Source organism: Ranitomeya variabilis, chromosome 6, assembly GCF_051348905.1.
Source record: "Ranitomeya variabilis isolate aRanVar5 chromosome 6, aRanVar5.hap1, whole genome shotgun sequence".
NCBI lineage: Eukaryota > Metazoa > Chordata > Amphibia > Anura > Dendrobatidae > Ranitomeya > Ranitomeya variabilis.
In genome coordinates, this window is record NC_135237.1 from 367,763,519 (window position 1) to 367,781,883 (window position 18,365).

The window sequence follows — 18,365 nt, forward strand, 5'->3', positions numbered from 1 at the left end:
CTAAATCCTGGTCCTAAATCTCGCGGTACAAAACCATCCATATACTGTGTATATCCACTGGCAATCCAGGGAAAGGACTTGCAGTGCATCTATTGTACCTTCAAAAAGATCCTTCACCTCAAGGGGACTCATGGAATTTTTATTAGTGATTACAGTTGTATATATAGTTGTAAATATTAATTTCACGCATTATGCTCTATGTACATAAACACTAATTGTATTTTATGTTTACTTGCAGTTTGAGAAAGACCCGGAACTGGGTCGAAACGTCACTTTTTTTCTTATCCTGCTGTATGTGTACATATATTTGAATGTCAAACACATGTGAATAAATACACCACTTTGCAAGCTATAACCCGAGAGAGTGCGGCTGTTTTCTCGCTTATTTGACTGGTATTGGGTTCTTCCCAAGTACAGCCTGCACCACATGATTTGCTGAGTGTGCTCCATTCCTTTGAATTTACGTCTAAATTGAGAGCAGCACCTGCACCCCGATGACAACCCAGACCTTTGCATTCGATGAATCAACGGCTACAAGAATCCTTTCTAAGGTCACGAACCCGGGCGATTTTCTAAAAGTTCCCGCCCACGAAATTAGAACCAGAGATTACGAAAAAGAACGAAGAAAACTGATGTCCTATGACCTGCACTCTATTACTTTGGCAGAGTATTACAGGCAGAGCAGGATACCTAGGGGGCTCCGATGCCATCTGCGCCCCACGATTTTCTCAGATAACCCGGATTATTGTGAAAAATTTAAACAGATACTGAATAAATGCTCACTGGATATCATCCTATTAACTATTGACTCTCTTTATACAGCAATCAGTGAAACTGAGAAAAAGGTGTCCGCGATTGAAGAACAGCTAACTTCCACTTTATCTACCACAGATTGGCAAACCTTGAAAAGCAAAACCGACAAAATCATCGAAGACAACCGAAAGAGTCTACAAGAGAAGAAGAGAGCAAAGTTTCAGAGGGATTCGGACGATTACCAACAGGACCGTGTGTATAGATGGAACAATTCACCAAGCGGGGGCTACAGACGTGGAAACTATGGCAACAGAAGAACAGATTCCTACAGTTCAGACAGCGAAGGATCCACCAGCAGCCATCAACAGGCTCGTTTTTTATCAGGACGTCAGCCCAGGAGATACAACCCTCGAACGACAGGAGGAGACCGACCAGGAGGGGCCACTACAACCGCTCCAGAACGAATGACAACACGATCACAGGTAGGACTCTCAACTCAGTTGTCAATATTTCCGACTATACGCTAAACCCATCAGAACTGACTGTTCTCCAACGGGGGCTCTCCTTTTGCCCCACCCCTTCGTGGGATAAATTCAGACTTGATCAGGACTTACAGCGCTTTTTCCGTAGCATTCGTCTAAAAACATATTTCGGACTTCAACAAGACCCACCAGCAAGGGATGCCACACCACAGATTCCTGAACTCTCCATCTCTATGGTAGGGCTACGAAATGCAAGCAGCTTCAACCCACCACGAGGTTACCACGCTACAGAGGCATACATAGACCTGATCAAAAGAGACATCAACCAGGTATTAGAACAACACAACAAGGGGGCCTTCCCGACACGCCAAAACATCTCAGACTTAGAGAAACAAGCCATACAGTCACTCAAAAACAATAAATTTATAACTATTAAACCTGCAGACAAAGGAGGGGCTATAGTTATCATGAATCAAACAGACTATATCAGGGAAATCAGGAACCAACTGTCTGACACAGAGACATACAGACAAATCCCCCACGATCCTACTAGTGACATTAAGAAGAAAATAGAATCTACATTAAACAAATACTTGACTTCAAACACAATAGACCAAAAAACGGCAACTTTTCTAACTAATCAACACCCTGTAACCCCCGTTTTCTATATCCTGCCAAAAATACATAAGTCCCTCACAAATCCCCCTGGCAGACCAATAGTGGCTTCCACAGATTCCATTCTGTCCCCACTGTCCGTTTTTCTAGAGAAGATTCTAACACCTCTCACAAAACAAACCAGATCCTTTATTCTGGATACAAGCCACTTTCTGGAGATTATTGCAGGATTTCATAACCTTTCACCACAATGTATCCTGACCACTTTTGATGTTAAAAGCCTATACACATCCATACAGCATCCCCTAGGCCTCCAAGCAGTGCAGGACCTCCTCAAAACTTCTGACTTATCACATAACTCACAACGGTTTTGTCTAGACCTATTGACAATTGTCTTATGTAACAACTTTTTTCTTTTTGGCGACCAGTATTATTTGCAGACCTGCGGGACCGCCATGGGCGCGAACGTGGCGCCCGCTTACGCAAACTCATATATGGATGCATTTGAATGCACCTACATTTACACTAGTGAACTTTTCAGAACTCATGCTAAGAGCTGGATCAGATTCATAGACGATATTTTTTGTCTATGGGAAGGCACCCCTGAAAGCCTGTCTTCTTTCCATGACTTTATCAACTCTATTAGACCTGAACTCCAGTTCACCCTGACTTGGGACTTGACTAGAATCTCATTTCTGGACACAATGGTCATAAAGAACGACACAGGTAAACTAGAGACGGATATTTTCACTAAACCTACGGATTCTAATAACCTTTTATTATACACCAGCTGTCATCCAAAATCTACAAAAAATAGTCTGCCTCGTTCCCAATTTCAAAGGGTTAAAAGAATTGTATCTGATAAGAGTTTACTTGAAACTCGCCTTAATGAGATGTCCGACAAATTTAGAGATAGGAAGTATCCCGAACAACTCTTGATCACCGAGAAACTGAGAGCCCTTGAAACTACACCCTCCCGTACCACATTAGTTAAACCCGAACGCATTCCTTTTGTACATACCCACCACCCGATAATGCCTAAACTCTACAACATCATTAATAAACACTGGCCACTTCTCCATAGGTCATACCCCGACATCGAAGCCTTCAAAAATCCAGCACTCATGTGCAAAAGAAAACCACCAAACCTTAGGGACCAATGGGTGAGGGCGGACATAGGTAGCCTAATAAAACAACCCAAACAGAGTTTCATTGGCTCAAAACGGGTGGGGACTTACCCATGTCTTAGTTGTGCATGCTGTTCAAACGTTATCAGAGGGGAGGATGTCATTCACCCCCACTCTGGGAAGAGGTATAAGACAAGGGGTTTCTTTACGTGCGAATCCAATTTTGTGGTATACCTGGTTAAATGCCCTTGCGGCCTTATTTATATAGGCCAAACAACACAACACGTTCGTGACCGCATATCCAGCCATAAATCTACAATCAGATGCAAAAAAACTTGGTTACCCATTCCAGAACACTTTGCAACAGCTAATCATTCAGTTTCACAACTGAGATTCCAGGTTGTGGAACAGGTTGAGAGACCAAGGAGAGGCGGCAACCACAACAGATTACTTAAAGAAAGGGAATCCTATTGGATACACACATTGCAAACCCTCACGCCAAAGGGACTCAACAGGGAGTTAGACTTACTATCTTAATACACAGGGTTGAACTGCCGTGTCTGTTATACTCTGTAATGTGATTCGTGATTTTGAAAATTGAACTGTTCTTTTATGTGGAAATCTACATGTAGAAAATGTATTTAGTAGTTGACGTATGTGGTCAAAATATCCTAGAGCTATTGCTTTGGTTCTAAGTTCTAACCTTTCACTTATTCTTACAGACACACTGACCTGACTAAATATTCCTAACACCCGCCTTGGGTAAGTTATAGAAAGCTCCATCTCTCTTTTTTTCATTTTTTCAAATCCCCTTATTTTTCATTTATCAATTTTCCTATTTTTTCTTATTTTTCTTATTTTTTCTTATTGTTTTATTTCGCTCCATAAGTTTAGCACTCCCCTTCTCTTGTTTACGAAATTATTAGCTTTGGTACCCCTTTATAGACATAAATCTATATTTCTATTCCAATATGGACTACACTGGGGCTTATTCAGGTTTTTTTTCCATCCCACAGTCTATGTATATTTATTCCCATTTTTCCATTTTTATTGTTTATTATTATTTTTATTTTTTTATTTATATTCAATATGCATTTCCTATGGGGTTTCACATTAGCAGTTTACCCAGGTGGACTCCCGACACACTCTGGGCCTTTCTTATAAGTATGAGCAGCATTATGCAGGCAACCCAGCCATTACATCACATCTGACTCCTAGACACAATCCATGCAGCTCGCACTCTGTGCTCCACAGCTCGCCCTGACATGACCTCACTTTATGGCCAGCAGGCATTATAAATGGAGCTACAATGCTCACATTAGCCCACACACTTCCAGGAAGCAGGATACCCCAGCGCCACACCAAGAGGAGGTTGGTAACTTGCCCACAATCTATATTTCCCTTCATACCACACAGACCTCGTTTCTCCTTACTAAGGATTCCCCCTCTTATCCCCCCTTTTTCTACCCGCAGCCCCTTTTGGGACCTAATTTCAAATTTTCAAACAGCATCAGCTACTCAGGTCAGTGCACTAGGTTTTCATCCACTTCATCCACTATATACCACTATGCATTTAGTTCACCACTGGGCAACCTAGATTATTCATTTTGACCACACAAACTCTCTCCACTATTATGTCTCTGGTCCTAAATCTCGCGGTACAAAACCATCCATATACTGTGTATATCCACTGGCAATCCAGGGAAAGGACTTGCAGTGCATCTATTGTACCTTCAAAAAGATCCTTCACCTCAAGGGGACTCATGGAATTTTTATTAGTGATTACAGTTGTATATATAGTTGTAAATATTAATTTCACGCATTATGCTCTATGTACATAAACACTAATTGTATTTTATGTTTACTTGCAGTTTGAGAAAGACCCGGAACTGGGTCGAAACGTCACTTTTTTTCTTATCCTGCTGTATGTGTACATATATTTGAATGTCAAACACATGTGAATAAATACACCACTTTGCAAGCTATAACCCGAGAGAGTGCGGCTGTTTTCTCGCTTATTTGACAAGCACTGATTGCACATAACAGCTCTTATCTCACAGCATGAAAGCATGTGAGATGAGAGCTGTAGTGTGTCACATGCAGCTCTCTGCATCAGTTACAGGTCCTGGCGCATTATTCCCCAATACCTGGGAGAGGTACATAGATCTGTATGCGGTAAAGGCGCTTCACACACACTACAGCTCTCATCTCACAGAGCTGTCATGCCGTGAAATTAGAGCTGTTGTATGCAGTCAGTGCTTGTCACATAAGGCACATAAATCACTCTGCATCTATAATGGGTACAGGAGCATTATTCGTGGGCACCTAGGATAGATGAAGAGCAATTTTTGTATTGACATATAGCTCCTCTCTTACCCTGCAGAGTAATCGGCAGCAGTGAGACCTGTGTGACCTGCTTAGACATGAACCTTACCATATCACACAGTGACAGACAGTTCTGACATTGTCCAGGTGGAGGGGGTTTAGGGGATTGTTTGGGATTTCTACCTGCATGACACCTCCTGCTTATGATGATTGGGTAACACCATGCAGGTGAAAAATTGCACGCACCCATAGAAGAATGTCTGCAAAGCTTTAGCAAATAAACTTTACAAATTAATGCCTTGGAGCCAGAGATGAAAAATAAAAAAAATGTTTTATTCAGAACTTCAGTCAGGTCATCATAATGTGGCCAATAATGTGTTTTTTGTGGAACTGTAACTCCAGATGAGCTAAAAGCCAGTACTGCATTCAGCAGTAGCTCATAGTCACTGTAATTCTCGTGACTGTAACTTTTACCATAGTGAGAATACAGCTCAGTATACCTGATCTATGCAGCCAGTCTGTTATAGTAGACATATGGCAGTGACACCAGCCAAACAATAGGACTTGTGATAAGGCTGCCTGGACTTTACCCTGCAGCATATGCCACAGCCGCACACTGCCTGCTGCAAGCAACAAGTGTCAGAGGAGGAGGCAGAGGAGCTCTATATAGAGCAGAGGACAGAGGACAGAGGACAGAGGACAGAGGACAGAGGACAGAGGACAGGGAAGGCTCCGCTCTGCGCACGGACACAGCAGCACCAGGAGCAGCAGCAGCACCAGGACCATGGACAGCGGCTTTCTGAAGCTGGACGCCGCACAGTTCTTGGAGATATGGCAGCGCTTTGACTCAGATGGTAAGAAGCAGAAAATTCACAAATAGCATTAACTGCAGGTTATTAGTGCAATGCACACAGCAGAAAAGTAGAGAAAAGTACTCTGTACACACAGAATACACGGATAGTGGATACATTCATATAAAACAGATGATAAAGAGATAGAGAGATATGAGATAGATAGATATATGAGATAGATAGATAGATATGAGATAGATAGATAGATAGATAGATAGATAGATAGATAATAGATAGCGATATATAGATAGATATATGTGTGATACAGAGATAATTAGATAGAGATATGATATATAGATAGATAAGTTATAGATAGATGTAGATAGATAGTGAGACAGAATAGAGCAATAGTTAGAATACAAAGATGTGTGATAGATATGTAGATAGATAGATGTAATAGATAGATGATAGATAGATAGATAGATATCAGATTGATAGACACATACATAGATAAATAGATGATAGATAAGTGATACATATATGGATAGGTAGATAAATTGATATATAGATACATTATAGATAGATAAATAGATGATAGACTTAGATTGATAGATGACAGATACATATGTACATAGATATGTGATAGATAGATAGATAGATAGATAGATAGATATGGGATAGATAGGGGATCGATAGATAGGGGATAGATAGATCCATAGATAGCTTGGACTTACTGAAGAATGACCTAACTTTGGAAACACGGTTGATTCAACTCTCTGCAGTAAGATTATGAATTCCATTATCTGCAATACCTTCTCTGGGTTTTCTTCATTAAAGTGACTTTGACATTTCCTTTCCCAGGCAGATAAGGAAATCACATCTGTAACGAGATATTTTCTTTTGCCAAAGTCACATGTTTTCCATTTACAAGGAAATTGCTTTCAGATTAATTTTATTGAGGAAATAAGTTTAGGATCCTGGGACCTATTAGCCAAATGCCTGACCTGATGTGACCCTGAAGATCTGACCTGTAAGAGCCTAGACGTTTTTATACAGCAGATCAGCAAACATTAGTTATAATCTGTTAATCAGTTTTATGTCACACTTCTGACTATAGCTTCTGTTGTAGAATAGGTTGTTAGAGCCAGGGGACCTTACATCTTGTGTATGGAGCTAAGGGATAGATTAAAAGGTATTATCTTTATGTTTAGATAATGGCTATATTGAGGGTAAGGAACTCGATGACTTCTTCTGCCATCTTCTCAAGAAATTGGGCACGGTGAGTAAATATTTTTATTATTATGATTAATAATGATGTGAAAATAATGATTACATTCTTTCAGCCTATATTATTATATGTACAACTTTACAATGTGAACGTAGCATTACGGGTTACACTTACACGCTGTGTGTGCATCCCACTCATCTATAATATCTGAATAATCTAAATTCCCTATTTCAGCCATACATGCACTCTAGGATTTGACACACATCATTATTATTCCATATTTCTCTTTTAGAAAGTTAATTGTTCTTTACAGAAAAAAAAAGTTTGCTATACAACAATATTCATATTCTAGCCCCCCACTGCACATTGATAAATGAACTAGCCTTCCCATGCCTATAATAGTAGTACATAAGGCAGTTGATCTAGGACCTGGGGCCGGACACCCAAGGGCAGCAACATTTATAAAGGTAATCCAGCAACCAGACTTGTTTTCTCTTGTCACTCTGTGTGTGATGAGTCAAATAAAGCTAAACTATGCTATGTATGCTTTGTAGAAGGAACAGAAGTTTGCCATTTTGGTTTCAGCCCCAGGCAGGGTCTTACGTAAAAAAAACCATTTGGGCCCCATAACAGAAGTCCTAACTGCGCCACCGACTCCACCCAAAAAAAAAAAAATTCAGTAGAGTAGGCTAGATCGTTACAAATACACGCTGTCACAGAAGGGCATACCTCCTATTTTTTACAGACAAGGTGATGGACATGTGTTGTAGCATGTTCATAGTAATTGTGCCCCTACTGATTTCACTTAGCATTCTCACCCAGTTCCCTACCGCTGTCATGGTACCCATAGACTATGATGCCCCACAAAATGCTCATCCCACAAACAGTATGAAACCACCACTGTAAATTCACACCAAAATTTAGCTTCCACAGTATACTTTCAAGCACAGTATGACCTAAGAGTAAACCCAGCAAAGTATGATGTCCCAACTGTGCCCCCACACAGAATGATGACCCCAGAATATACCCAGCAAAGTCAAATGCCCCAACAGAGTATAATGTCCTTACAGGTTCTACTCACAGTATGATGTCCCCACAGTGACCCTCCACAGTCAGTATAATGCCACCACAGTGAGTCCCTTTACAGTATGATGTCCCCAGACAACCCCCACAGTATAATGTCCCCAGACAACCCCCCACACAGTATAATGCCTTTACTGCTTTGCAACTCCCCTATGCACAATATGATAGCCTTTACAGCTCCCTTGTACAGTATCATAGCTGTCACAGCCCCCACACACGTTACGATGCTTGCACGCACCCCTATTCACAGCGTGATGCCTGCACAGTTCCTCTATACACAGTATGATGCTCTTGCAGCCCAACAAACAGTATGATGGCCTCCACAACTCCCTTTTCACAGTATGATCACCTTAGAGCTCTCTTGTACACAGTATGAAGCTCTTATAACTCCCTTATACACAGTATGAGGTTCTCATAGCTCTCCTATATGTGTTTTACTCATACAGCTCCTATATGCATAGTAGTACAGTCCCACAGCTCTCCTATACACAGTATACCTAGCCTTGTTTTCCCAATGTGCTGCTCAGCTCTGTGCAGCATGTGGTCTAAGGCTCCGCACAGCAGGCATGATCTAATAACATCATCGTGACAACCGTGTCCAGCCTAGGCACTTAGGCTTAATGGTAGATTACAGAGCCTAGGGCTCTCTTCTACCCCATTGTATTTAATTGTACCTGTATCATGAGGATGCAGATACTGCTGAAATCCTGACACTTGGGGAATGGGGGCCCAGTGTCATTCTGTACTGGTCATCCCTGACTCACGGGTTCCAGAGCGGCTTCATAATCTACTTCTATGAGCGCTATGACATTGGCCCCAGCTACAAAAGAATAGCATAATACATCACTGTCATAATTAAGAGTTAAAGTAATCAAACATTCCTTATTCTTGATCTGAATTATATGTTGGAAAGTTATTGTTTAACGAAACAGAAAATAGATCTGTATAGAAGAAAATATCTAATATTGTGCATATTATGTGAATTCCCAACAATGACAAAGTATAATAAATGACAATTATGTTTGCGAATGATGCGTAAGGTCACGATATAACCAACAGGTCAAAGCCAGGACCTCAGTAGAATAAAACATCCAGTTATCTTGTAATAAACTGTACACAGTGTACACAATCAGTCTAAGGCCGGGGTACACTAGCGTATAACGCGGACGAGTGCTATGCGAGAAAACATCGCATAGCACTCGGACCAGTGTTAATCTATGGGGCAGATCACATCGGATACCATACACTAGTATGACCCCGGCCTAACAAAGACTCCATGAATATTGAACCTCAATGTTCACAAGTCTATAGACGACAGTAATTTATCTAGAAGCCCTTACATCTTTATGAATGCTAACATCTGACAGATGATCAAATGAAAAACCACCACAGTGCTAAAATAGCAATATTATTTTTTAAAATATTTTTAAAATGTTTACTTCTGTAGCTTGCATGTATTCTCATACATTCCAGGCTGTTCAGTTCTATTCAGTATGAAAGTCATTAGAAGAGATCTCTGACCGCTTGGGCTGTAACTCCTCTGACTTCTCTCCTGAATCTTCCTAAAGCTGACATCCCTTTTGATTTAAGTGTAGTGTATTTGGTTTTGAAGGTGCCAGCTTAGAGAAGAAGAATATATACAGGCTAGAGAAGACAAACATGGACTTTATTTTAATGAAACACGTTTGCAAAAAGGATTTTAGGCCAAGCCATAAATTAATCTCAGCAAAAAAATGTCCCCAAGGATGTGTATAGTCTTTAAAAGGGTTGTCCACCATTCTGTCAACCCCTTCTGAATATCTATGTTGTCCCCAGTAAAATAATACCAGTTATACTGACCTCTGATGTTGGCACCATTCCAGCAGTGTCAGCACTGGCTCTCCTGCTGCCTGCATTACCTTGTTATGTCATGCAATCACTGCGGTTAATCAGCGCTGGCTTCACTCTCCCCTCCAGACAAATCAAGACTATTCAATTCGTAGGAGACGAGAGTGAAGTCAGTGATGAGTGGCCACAGGAATCATGTGACATGAAAATGTCACACATTCTCCAGGAAAGCCAGTGCCAACAGCGCTGGAACAGCGCCGGCACTGGAAGTGAGTATGTGTTATTATTTTATGGGGGGAAGTCTAGGGATTCAGAAGAAGTTATCCGAGTAGTGGACAAGCCCTTTAAGTTTAAGTTCATATGTGTTTGTTTCAATGTTACTTTAGAAAATAGATTTGTGCACAATTTCATAATGGGCCAGAATTCAGTGAACCAAAAAGGGTGTCGTACATGGCATACAACCATCTGAAAAAGTGTGGAAAATTGTGCTATGTTTGCTATATTGATTAATTGTCTGAGCAGAGTGGTCTTTAGATTTCAGAAGATAAGATTTAGCATGTTTGCTTTCAAATGTAAATGGATTGTCCAGAATTATATTATCGGTGAAGTTTCTTTCAGATATGACCTCAATATCTGATTGCTGGGGGTCCAACAAGCCACCAATCCACAAGCAGTACAAGTACAGTGTACAGAGCGTGAACAGCGCATCTCCGTGCACTGTATAGTGGCCCCAATTACTTCAATAGTACCTGAGCTATAATTTCCAAGAATGATCCATAGATAACTATATCTGAATCACAGGTGTTGGGAACCTAATATCGGCCGATTAGTGGTGGTGCCTGACTTCTACAATCTGATCTTGATGACGTATCCTAAGTATGTCATCAATATCATAGTCTTACACAACTCCTTTAACTAAGAAATGCAACACGTATCACTGTCCTACATATTCGTATAATTATTCTCTGCTAATAACAGCTGAGTATACAGTATATATAGTATAAAGCAGAGACATTTCCAAATCCATTCCTCATCTCACCAACAGAGTATGATTCACAAAGGGACAATGACGCAAACCAAGCACGCTTCCATCCCCTTTTACAGTACTTCAAGTCCTATAAATAGCGATCTTCGAGGCTTCTAAAAGGCCACCAGATAATAGTAGGTTAAAATATTATAGAAAATTGTAAGAAGAGAAGAACTTAAACATATAATGTAACAGAGCACAGAAAATTACAATTTCATTAGTAGACTTTTTATTAATAATGACCATGACCTGCCTGGTAGAATGAGCTATCCTAGTAATAGCAGCGCCATCCATCCACCTGTCTACATTAGAGCTTACAGTCTCTATTCTGTGCATTGCCTTATCTGGTGGCTGTGTGTTCTGCAGTGATTCTTATTCATAGAGCTTGAGAATAAAATATACAATAATAGGATTTTTTCTTAAATGATGCCATGTTCTGGCACACTACTGTGTGCTTGTTAAACCATGTTCTGCAGTTTTACTTTGGTCTAGATTGCATATTCATGATCCACGTCCTAGATGAACTGCAACTCTTGTTACCATTTCAAAGGCCTAATATTGTACAGCTTGTTCTGTACCAGCACACATACAAATGGGAACATCCTAGATGATTGGCCAATTAATATTTAATACATGATTCAAATGTGTCTGCAATTCAATTGACCACATCTCAGTCTGTAAAGAGAAAATAGAAAGTGCCAAACAAACAGGAAGCTGCTTGATCTGACCCATTATCTATGGTAATACTCTAAACAAATTCCCCATTGATTTTTTAAATGGATTGAGAAAGGTTGGCTACTTTCAATTTAATTCCGCAACAAACACTGCATAACTGAAATATAATAAATTATAAGAGCAAATGAGCTACAAAACACTTTATCATTTTAAGTAGTAATAGAAAAACATCAAAAGTAGTGAGATTGCAAATATGTATCACATGCATCAGTATCGTGGGAGCTTCTAATGGCAGCTTTTATGGCTTACAAACCCTATAAATCATAACCGATAAGTGCGAAAATGGCCAAAAGGGGTGGTTCGAAGTCCAAATGAATTTTCCTCCTAAATCCCTATCTATTTAGTGCCATGATCTAAACTATTTTGTAATATACTTGAATTAAAAATGCCCCATCCGTCCCTAGCTACACTGCTTTTCTTTTTTTTCCACTTTGTTTTTGAAGACGCTTTGAGAATCCCAATGAATGCAGTGTCACTGCTGCAGCCCCTGCAACACTCCCTGAAAGTCATCATTGATGCTCTTTTGGGGGCTGTGCTAGGTGCACTCTGGGTCGTGCACAATGACCACGCACTGTCTGTTGGCAACTCAGATCGGCAATATCAGCAACAGAGCACGTTATCAGAATTCCGGCGAGCAGAGATCACTGACGTTACTTACTGGGGTGTCACTGGTTTTTGCACGCCAAATATTCTAACACTGCCTACTAACAGTGCACTTTGCTCTGGTGCCAGCTCATTACGGCTGAACTGAGCTGGCAACAGAGAGTGCGCTGTCATTGTGCGCAGTGCACATAGCGCAGGGACTAGATTAGCCCCTGAAACAAGCAACAACTCAACATTAGTCTTATAAGACTATAACATGCCTTCTCTCATGCTTTTGGTAGACTTGATGAACATTTTGGCAAAATATACCAAGGCTTGGATGTTTTTCCTTGTAAGAAACGACTTCCGTCTTATCAGTCTACACCACAGGCCATTATATGAAGCATACAGGAGATTGTTGGCCCATGCAGTACACAAACAGTACTTGTCGGAAATTCCTGTAGCTCCTTTAATGTTGATTCAGGCTTCTTATGAGCCTCCTGTATCAAGTTTTCAGGGATGTCCAGTTCTAGGCAATGTCACTGTTATGCAAAACTTATGCCACTTTTTGAAGACCATCTTCGCTGTTTTCCATGGCAAATCTAATGCCTTGTAAAAAAATTTCTACCTTTCTACTGACTGATAACTTTCAACAGTAAGATAAGTTTGCTGTGTTGTAAGCTGTTTACAGACCATGTCCTTTGTTGTGAAATGTAACTAAGAAAATGTCAGTAAAATTCTACTAAAACACCTAAACTTTATATAATAATAATAATAATTTTTATTTATATAGCGCCAACATATTCCGCAGCACTTTACAATTAAGCGGGGACATGTACAGACAATAAATTCAATACAAGTTAAGACAATTTAAACAGTGACATTAGGAGTGAGGTCCCTGCTCGCAAGCTTACAATCTACAAGGAAATGGGGGGACACAATAGGTGAAAAGTGCTTGTTATTTCTGGTCTGGCAATTATAATAAATAGGGATTTTCATACAAAGCAGCATGATCCGGTCATCAGCCCGTGTGTTTAAGTGCAATAGTCAAGTATCAAGTGCAGTTATCATGTCCATGGAGGGTGTGGAGACAGATGAATAGTAGGGTGCAGATTAAGAATAATATTTGGAAGGAGAGAACAGGGCAAAGTTAGTTTGAAGATATGGGCTTTCAAAGCGCGCTTGAATAGGTCGGGGCTAGGTATCAGTCTGATCATCTGGGATATACAGTTTATATATATATATATATATATATATATATATATATATATATATATATATATATAAGAGAGAGAGAGAGTTAATCAGAACTACCTGTAAATGATGGCAGCTGTGAACTGACCACTATTTAACATAAGTTTAAATGTGATTGACTAATTCTGAAAACAACCACATTCCGAATTATGCACTTATGCAACTACATTATTGTAGTTTTTATATTTTTATTTCCACCACTCTAAAATGATTTGTTTCTCAATGGATTTGTACAGATTATGGGTGACATTAAAAGTAGAAAAGTTTTGAAATTATTTTTCTGGGAATTAATTTTTTACATGACAAAACCTGGTATTTTAACAGGCTTGTGCAGACTTTTTATATCCATTGTTAATGCTAGCTATCGGTAAGGATTACGAGGCCCATTAGAGTCATTGGGCATTGCTAATAGATAGCAAAGGATCAGTCAAATTGATCTAACATATCATTAGCAAAATCTGTGATTTTCAGAATGCTATATAGGGTAAATATTGTAAGCGCCTTGGCATTGCTTACAATAATCTAGTCACAGCATTTCAGGTATAGGGACTTTCTAACCAATAGGGATTTGTCTAAAACTAAGTAATAAAATAGTAATTAAATAGTGTCAAAGGGCAACTGAGTTCTCTAATAAAGACCTCATTTATTTATGGAAATCAGTGTTCTGAAGGCACAGACCTTAAGATTTCCTTTCAACTATTCAGTTTCACAATGGCCACTGAGGCTATTCTAGAATCATACTTCTGTTTTTAGGAGATTCCTATGCACAGTCATGGCCAAAAGTGTTGGCACCATTGAAAATGTTCCAGAAAATGCATTATTTCTCCCAGAAAATTACTGCAAATACATATGTTTTGTTATACACGTTTATATCCTTAGTGTGTATTGGAATAATACAAAAAAAATAGAAAAAAGGCAAATTGGACATAATGTCACACAAAACCCCCAAAATGAGCAGAACAAAATTGTTGACACCCTCAATTTAATATTTGACTTCACACTATTTGGAATAAATAACTGCAATCAATCACTTCTTATAATCATCAACAAGCTTCTTACACCTCTCAACTGGAATTTTGTACCTCTTTTCTTTTGCAAACTGCTCCAGGTCTCTCATATAAGAAAGGTGCCTTGTCCCAATAGCAACTTTAATATCTCTCCACAAGTGTTCAATGTGATTTAGATCCAGACTCATTGCTGGCTACTTCAGAACTGTCCAGGGCTTTGTTTGCATTCATTTCTGGGTGCTTCTTGAAGTATGTTTGCGGTTATTGTCTTGCGGGAAGATCCATGACCTAGGACGCAAATGCAGCTTTCTAACACTGACACTACATTGCGACCCAAAATCCTTTGGTAATTTTCAGATCTCATGATCTTGCATACAGTTAAGGCACCCAGTGTCAGAGGCAGCAAAGTAACCCTAAACATCTTTGAACCCCCACCATATTTGACTGTAGGTTCTGTGTACTTTTCTGTGTAGGCTTCATTCAGTTTTCGGTAAACAGTAGAATAATGTCCTTTACCAATAAGCTGAACCTTGGTCTCATCTGTCCACAAGAGGTTTTCACAGAAGGACTTTGGCTTACTTACATACATTTTGGCAAACTGCAGTCTAGCTTTTTATGTGTGAGCAGTGTTGTCCTCCTGGTCTCCCGCCATAGCGTTTCATTTAATTTACATGCCAACAGATATTTCACGCTAACACCGATGCACCCAGAGCCTGTAGGACAGCTTCAGTTTCTTTGTGTTGCAACCTTTCAGTAATTTTTCTCTGTCGTCTACATCCAGGGAGATTAGCTACAGTGCCATAGGTTGTAAACGTCTTGATTCTGTTGCATACTGAGGACAAAGGACTTGTAACCTTGAGATTGTTGATATTTTTTAACAATTTTGCTTCTCAATTCCTTGGACAATTCTCTTCTCGTCTTTCTGTTCTCCATGCTTAGGGTGGCACACACAGATACACAATGCAAATATTGAGTCAACTTCTCCCCTTTTTATCTGTTTTCACGTGTGATTTTCATATTACCCACACCTGTTACTTGCCACTGGTGAGTTTGAACAAGCATCACCTGCTTGCAACAAAGTTGTCTACCCAAATTTTTGGAAAGGTGCCAACAATTTTGTCAAGTCCATATTTGGGGCTTAGTGTGAAATAATGTCCAATTTGCCATTTTTCTTTGTTTTCCTGTGTTGTTCCAATACACGCAAAGGAAAGAAACATGTGTACAATAAAACATGTATAATTGCTATAATTTTAGGGGAGAAATACTTCTTTTTCTTGAACAATTTCAAGGTTACCAACACTTTCGGCCAAGACTGTACATCAGTTGCAATAGACTCAGATCCTATATTTTGTATTGAAGCATGAATTGAGCATTTGTAAAGGTCAATATGAAAGGAGGGGTAGCAGAGTAAGCCGTGACATCCCCTATTGTGATTGGTAGATCCAGTGTTTTCATGATATCAAGAATGCTGAAAATGTTCCTGTAATGAACAGAATGTGTGAGCACAGAATAACACCTGTGTGAAAATAAAATTCTCATGTTATTTAATACAGATTGTACTATGAAAGAAACATTGTGCATTTTTCAAATGCACAACACAAAAATCTAAATTTAAACAATAGGTTATTTTGCTCCCTAAAAACTAAAAAAATTTGTTGTTTTTTTCAAATTTAGCATTACGTCACTCACCACATACATTAAATGACGTTCTAAATTTAATCTGTGGATCAGCACAATTGAGGAGACACCATTTTTTTTATGTCTTCTCACTAAATTAGAATATCATCAAAAAGTTAATTTATTTCAGTTCTTCAATACAAAAAGTGAAACTCATATATTATATAGAGTCATTACAAAAAGAGTGATCTATTTCAGTTGTTTATTTCTATCAATGTTGATGTTAATGGCTTGACTGCCTGAAGTCTGAAAGCCATGGAAGTCACCAAACGCTGAATTTCCTCCTTTGTGATGCTTTGTCTGTCCCTCACTGCAGCTGAGTTCAGTTGTTGGTGGTTTGTAGGTCTCTCTGCCTTAAGTTTTGGCTTAAGCATTTGAAATGCTGCTCAATGGGGTGGAGATCTGGTGATTGACTCGGTCATTGCACAACATTCAACGTCTTTCTCCTGATTTGCTTTCACAGTTGTGAAGCACTGTACAATCAAACTTGCTACAACTGGTTGCATATGAGCTGAAAGTGTCGCTCTTTACACTTCAGAAATCATCCTCCAGCTTCTGTGTTCAGTCACATCATCGATACGCACTATTGACCCAGTGCCATTGGAAACCATGCATGCCCATGTCATCACCTGCATCCACCATGTTTTTCAGAGGATGTGGTGTGCTTACGATCATGAGCCATTCCAAACCTTCTCCATACTCTCTTCTTCCCAACTTTCTGGTACAGGTTGATATTTGTTTCCTCTGTCCAATTAATTATCCAGAGCTGGTCTGGTTTCTTTAGATTTTTTTTTTTGGCAAAGGCTAATCTGGACTTTTTGCTTTTTAAGTCTGATTAATAGTTTGCACGTTGTGGTGAACCCTCTGTATTTGTTCTCATGATATCTTCTTTTTATGGTAGACTGAGATAATGAAACACCTACAGTGGCATGTAAAAGTTTGGGCATCCCTTGTCAAATGTACTTGCAGCGCCCCAGAGTCCTGGTCGTTGCAGTACTGTGGCGCCGCCACTATGGGGAGCTACGGTGCATCCGATGGCACTGAAGGAGTTCATCTGAGCAGGTATCACAGACACCAATACACTTCACAGCTGGGCCTCCGGGGGGAGCTAAGGGTGCTATTCATTAGGCCACTCCCCACCATAGTGGGTAAACTGGGGGTCAGGCAGGAAGTTAGATCAGAAAGCTGACTGGATTGGACGAAGCAACACCTGGTGGCAGAGGGTGTTGTGGAGGAAGAGACAGTAGGGTCTCTGTCAGGGGTGGGATCCTGACAGAGGCTTGGCATTGGAAAGAACGTAACGGGTCCGCGCCTGCTCCGGGAAGCGGCGGTGCCCAAGAAAGGACTAGAAGCGAGATAGATTGTGCTGAGTGAGAAACGAGATCAAGCGATAGGAGAATACCAGTAGGGGTCGTGCTGTAAGACTGGAGCAACACCCTACTGAGGCGCACTACCGGTGGCCGGAACGCCGAGGGAGTATCATAACATTCAGCTTCAAGCAATACTCTAAACAGCGGCAGGACAGTCAGTCTAAGGCGGGCTGTCTCACACAAATCACCTATGAAGTCTTGGGGGGCACCTTGTGGAGAGGGGCGACTCTAGGGTCCCGGAAGAGCTCCGAGCCTACCCGTCAAACGGGTGCCGTCCCAACCAGAACAACAGGGAGGGACGGAGGATTAGAAGAACATCATTTAATCGAGTTGTGAGGGAACTTAAGAAACAGACACAACGGTTGTGGTGACTTTCCGTAAGCACAGCAGGGGAGGACCGCAACACATAGCGCTAGAAGGAAGGCACCGATTTCCACCTGTGAAGTGAGCTCTAGAGGTGCCATCGGACCGGCCGGACTTGC

General features: G+C 40.3%; 2 protein-coding genes across 2 annotated transcripts in view; both read left to right on the plus strand.

Moving 5' to 3' along the window:
• Positions 1-16: 16 nt before the first annotated feature.
• Positions 17-3,739, plus strand: LOC143781184 (uncharacterized). The gene is made up of 2 exons (XM_077267672.1): positions 17-1,235; positions 3,700-3,739. Exons 1-2 carry the CDS (start codon positions 495-497, stop codon positions 3,706-3,708), a joined length of 750 nt encoding a protein of 249 aa, XP_077123787.1. The 5' UTR covers positions 17-494; the 3' UTR covers positions 3,709-3,739.
• Positions 3,740-5,702: 1,963 nt separating this feature from the next.
• Positions 5,703-18,365, plus strand: part of SCGN (secretagogin, EF-hand calcium binding protein) — a 95,898-nt gene continuing 83,235 nt past the window's right edge. The window contains exons 1-2 of the mRNA XM_077270004.1: positions 5,703-6,156; positions 7,305-7,372. Coding sequence (XP_077126119.1) covers positions 6,087-6,156; positions 7,305-7,372 — 138 coding nt within the window. The 5' untranslated portion in view covers positions 5,703-6,086. The remainder of the gene's footprint in view (positions 6,157-7,304; positions 7,373-18,365) is intronic.

What these genes read in the sequence shown, in the direction of transcription:
- LOC143781184 (XM_077267672.1), top strand. Translation starts at nt 495, where the DNA reads ATGACAACCCAGACCTTTGCATTCGATGAATCAACGGCTACAAGAATC.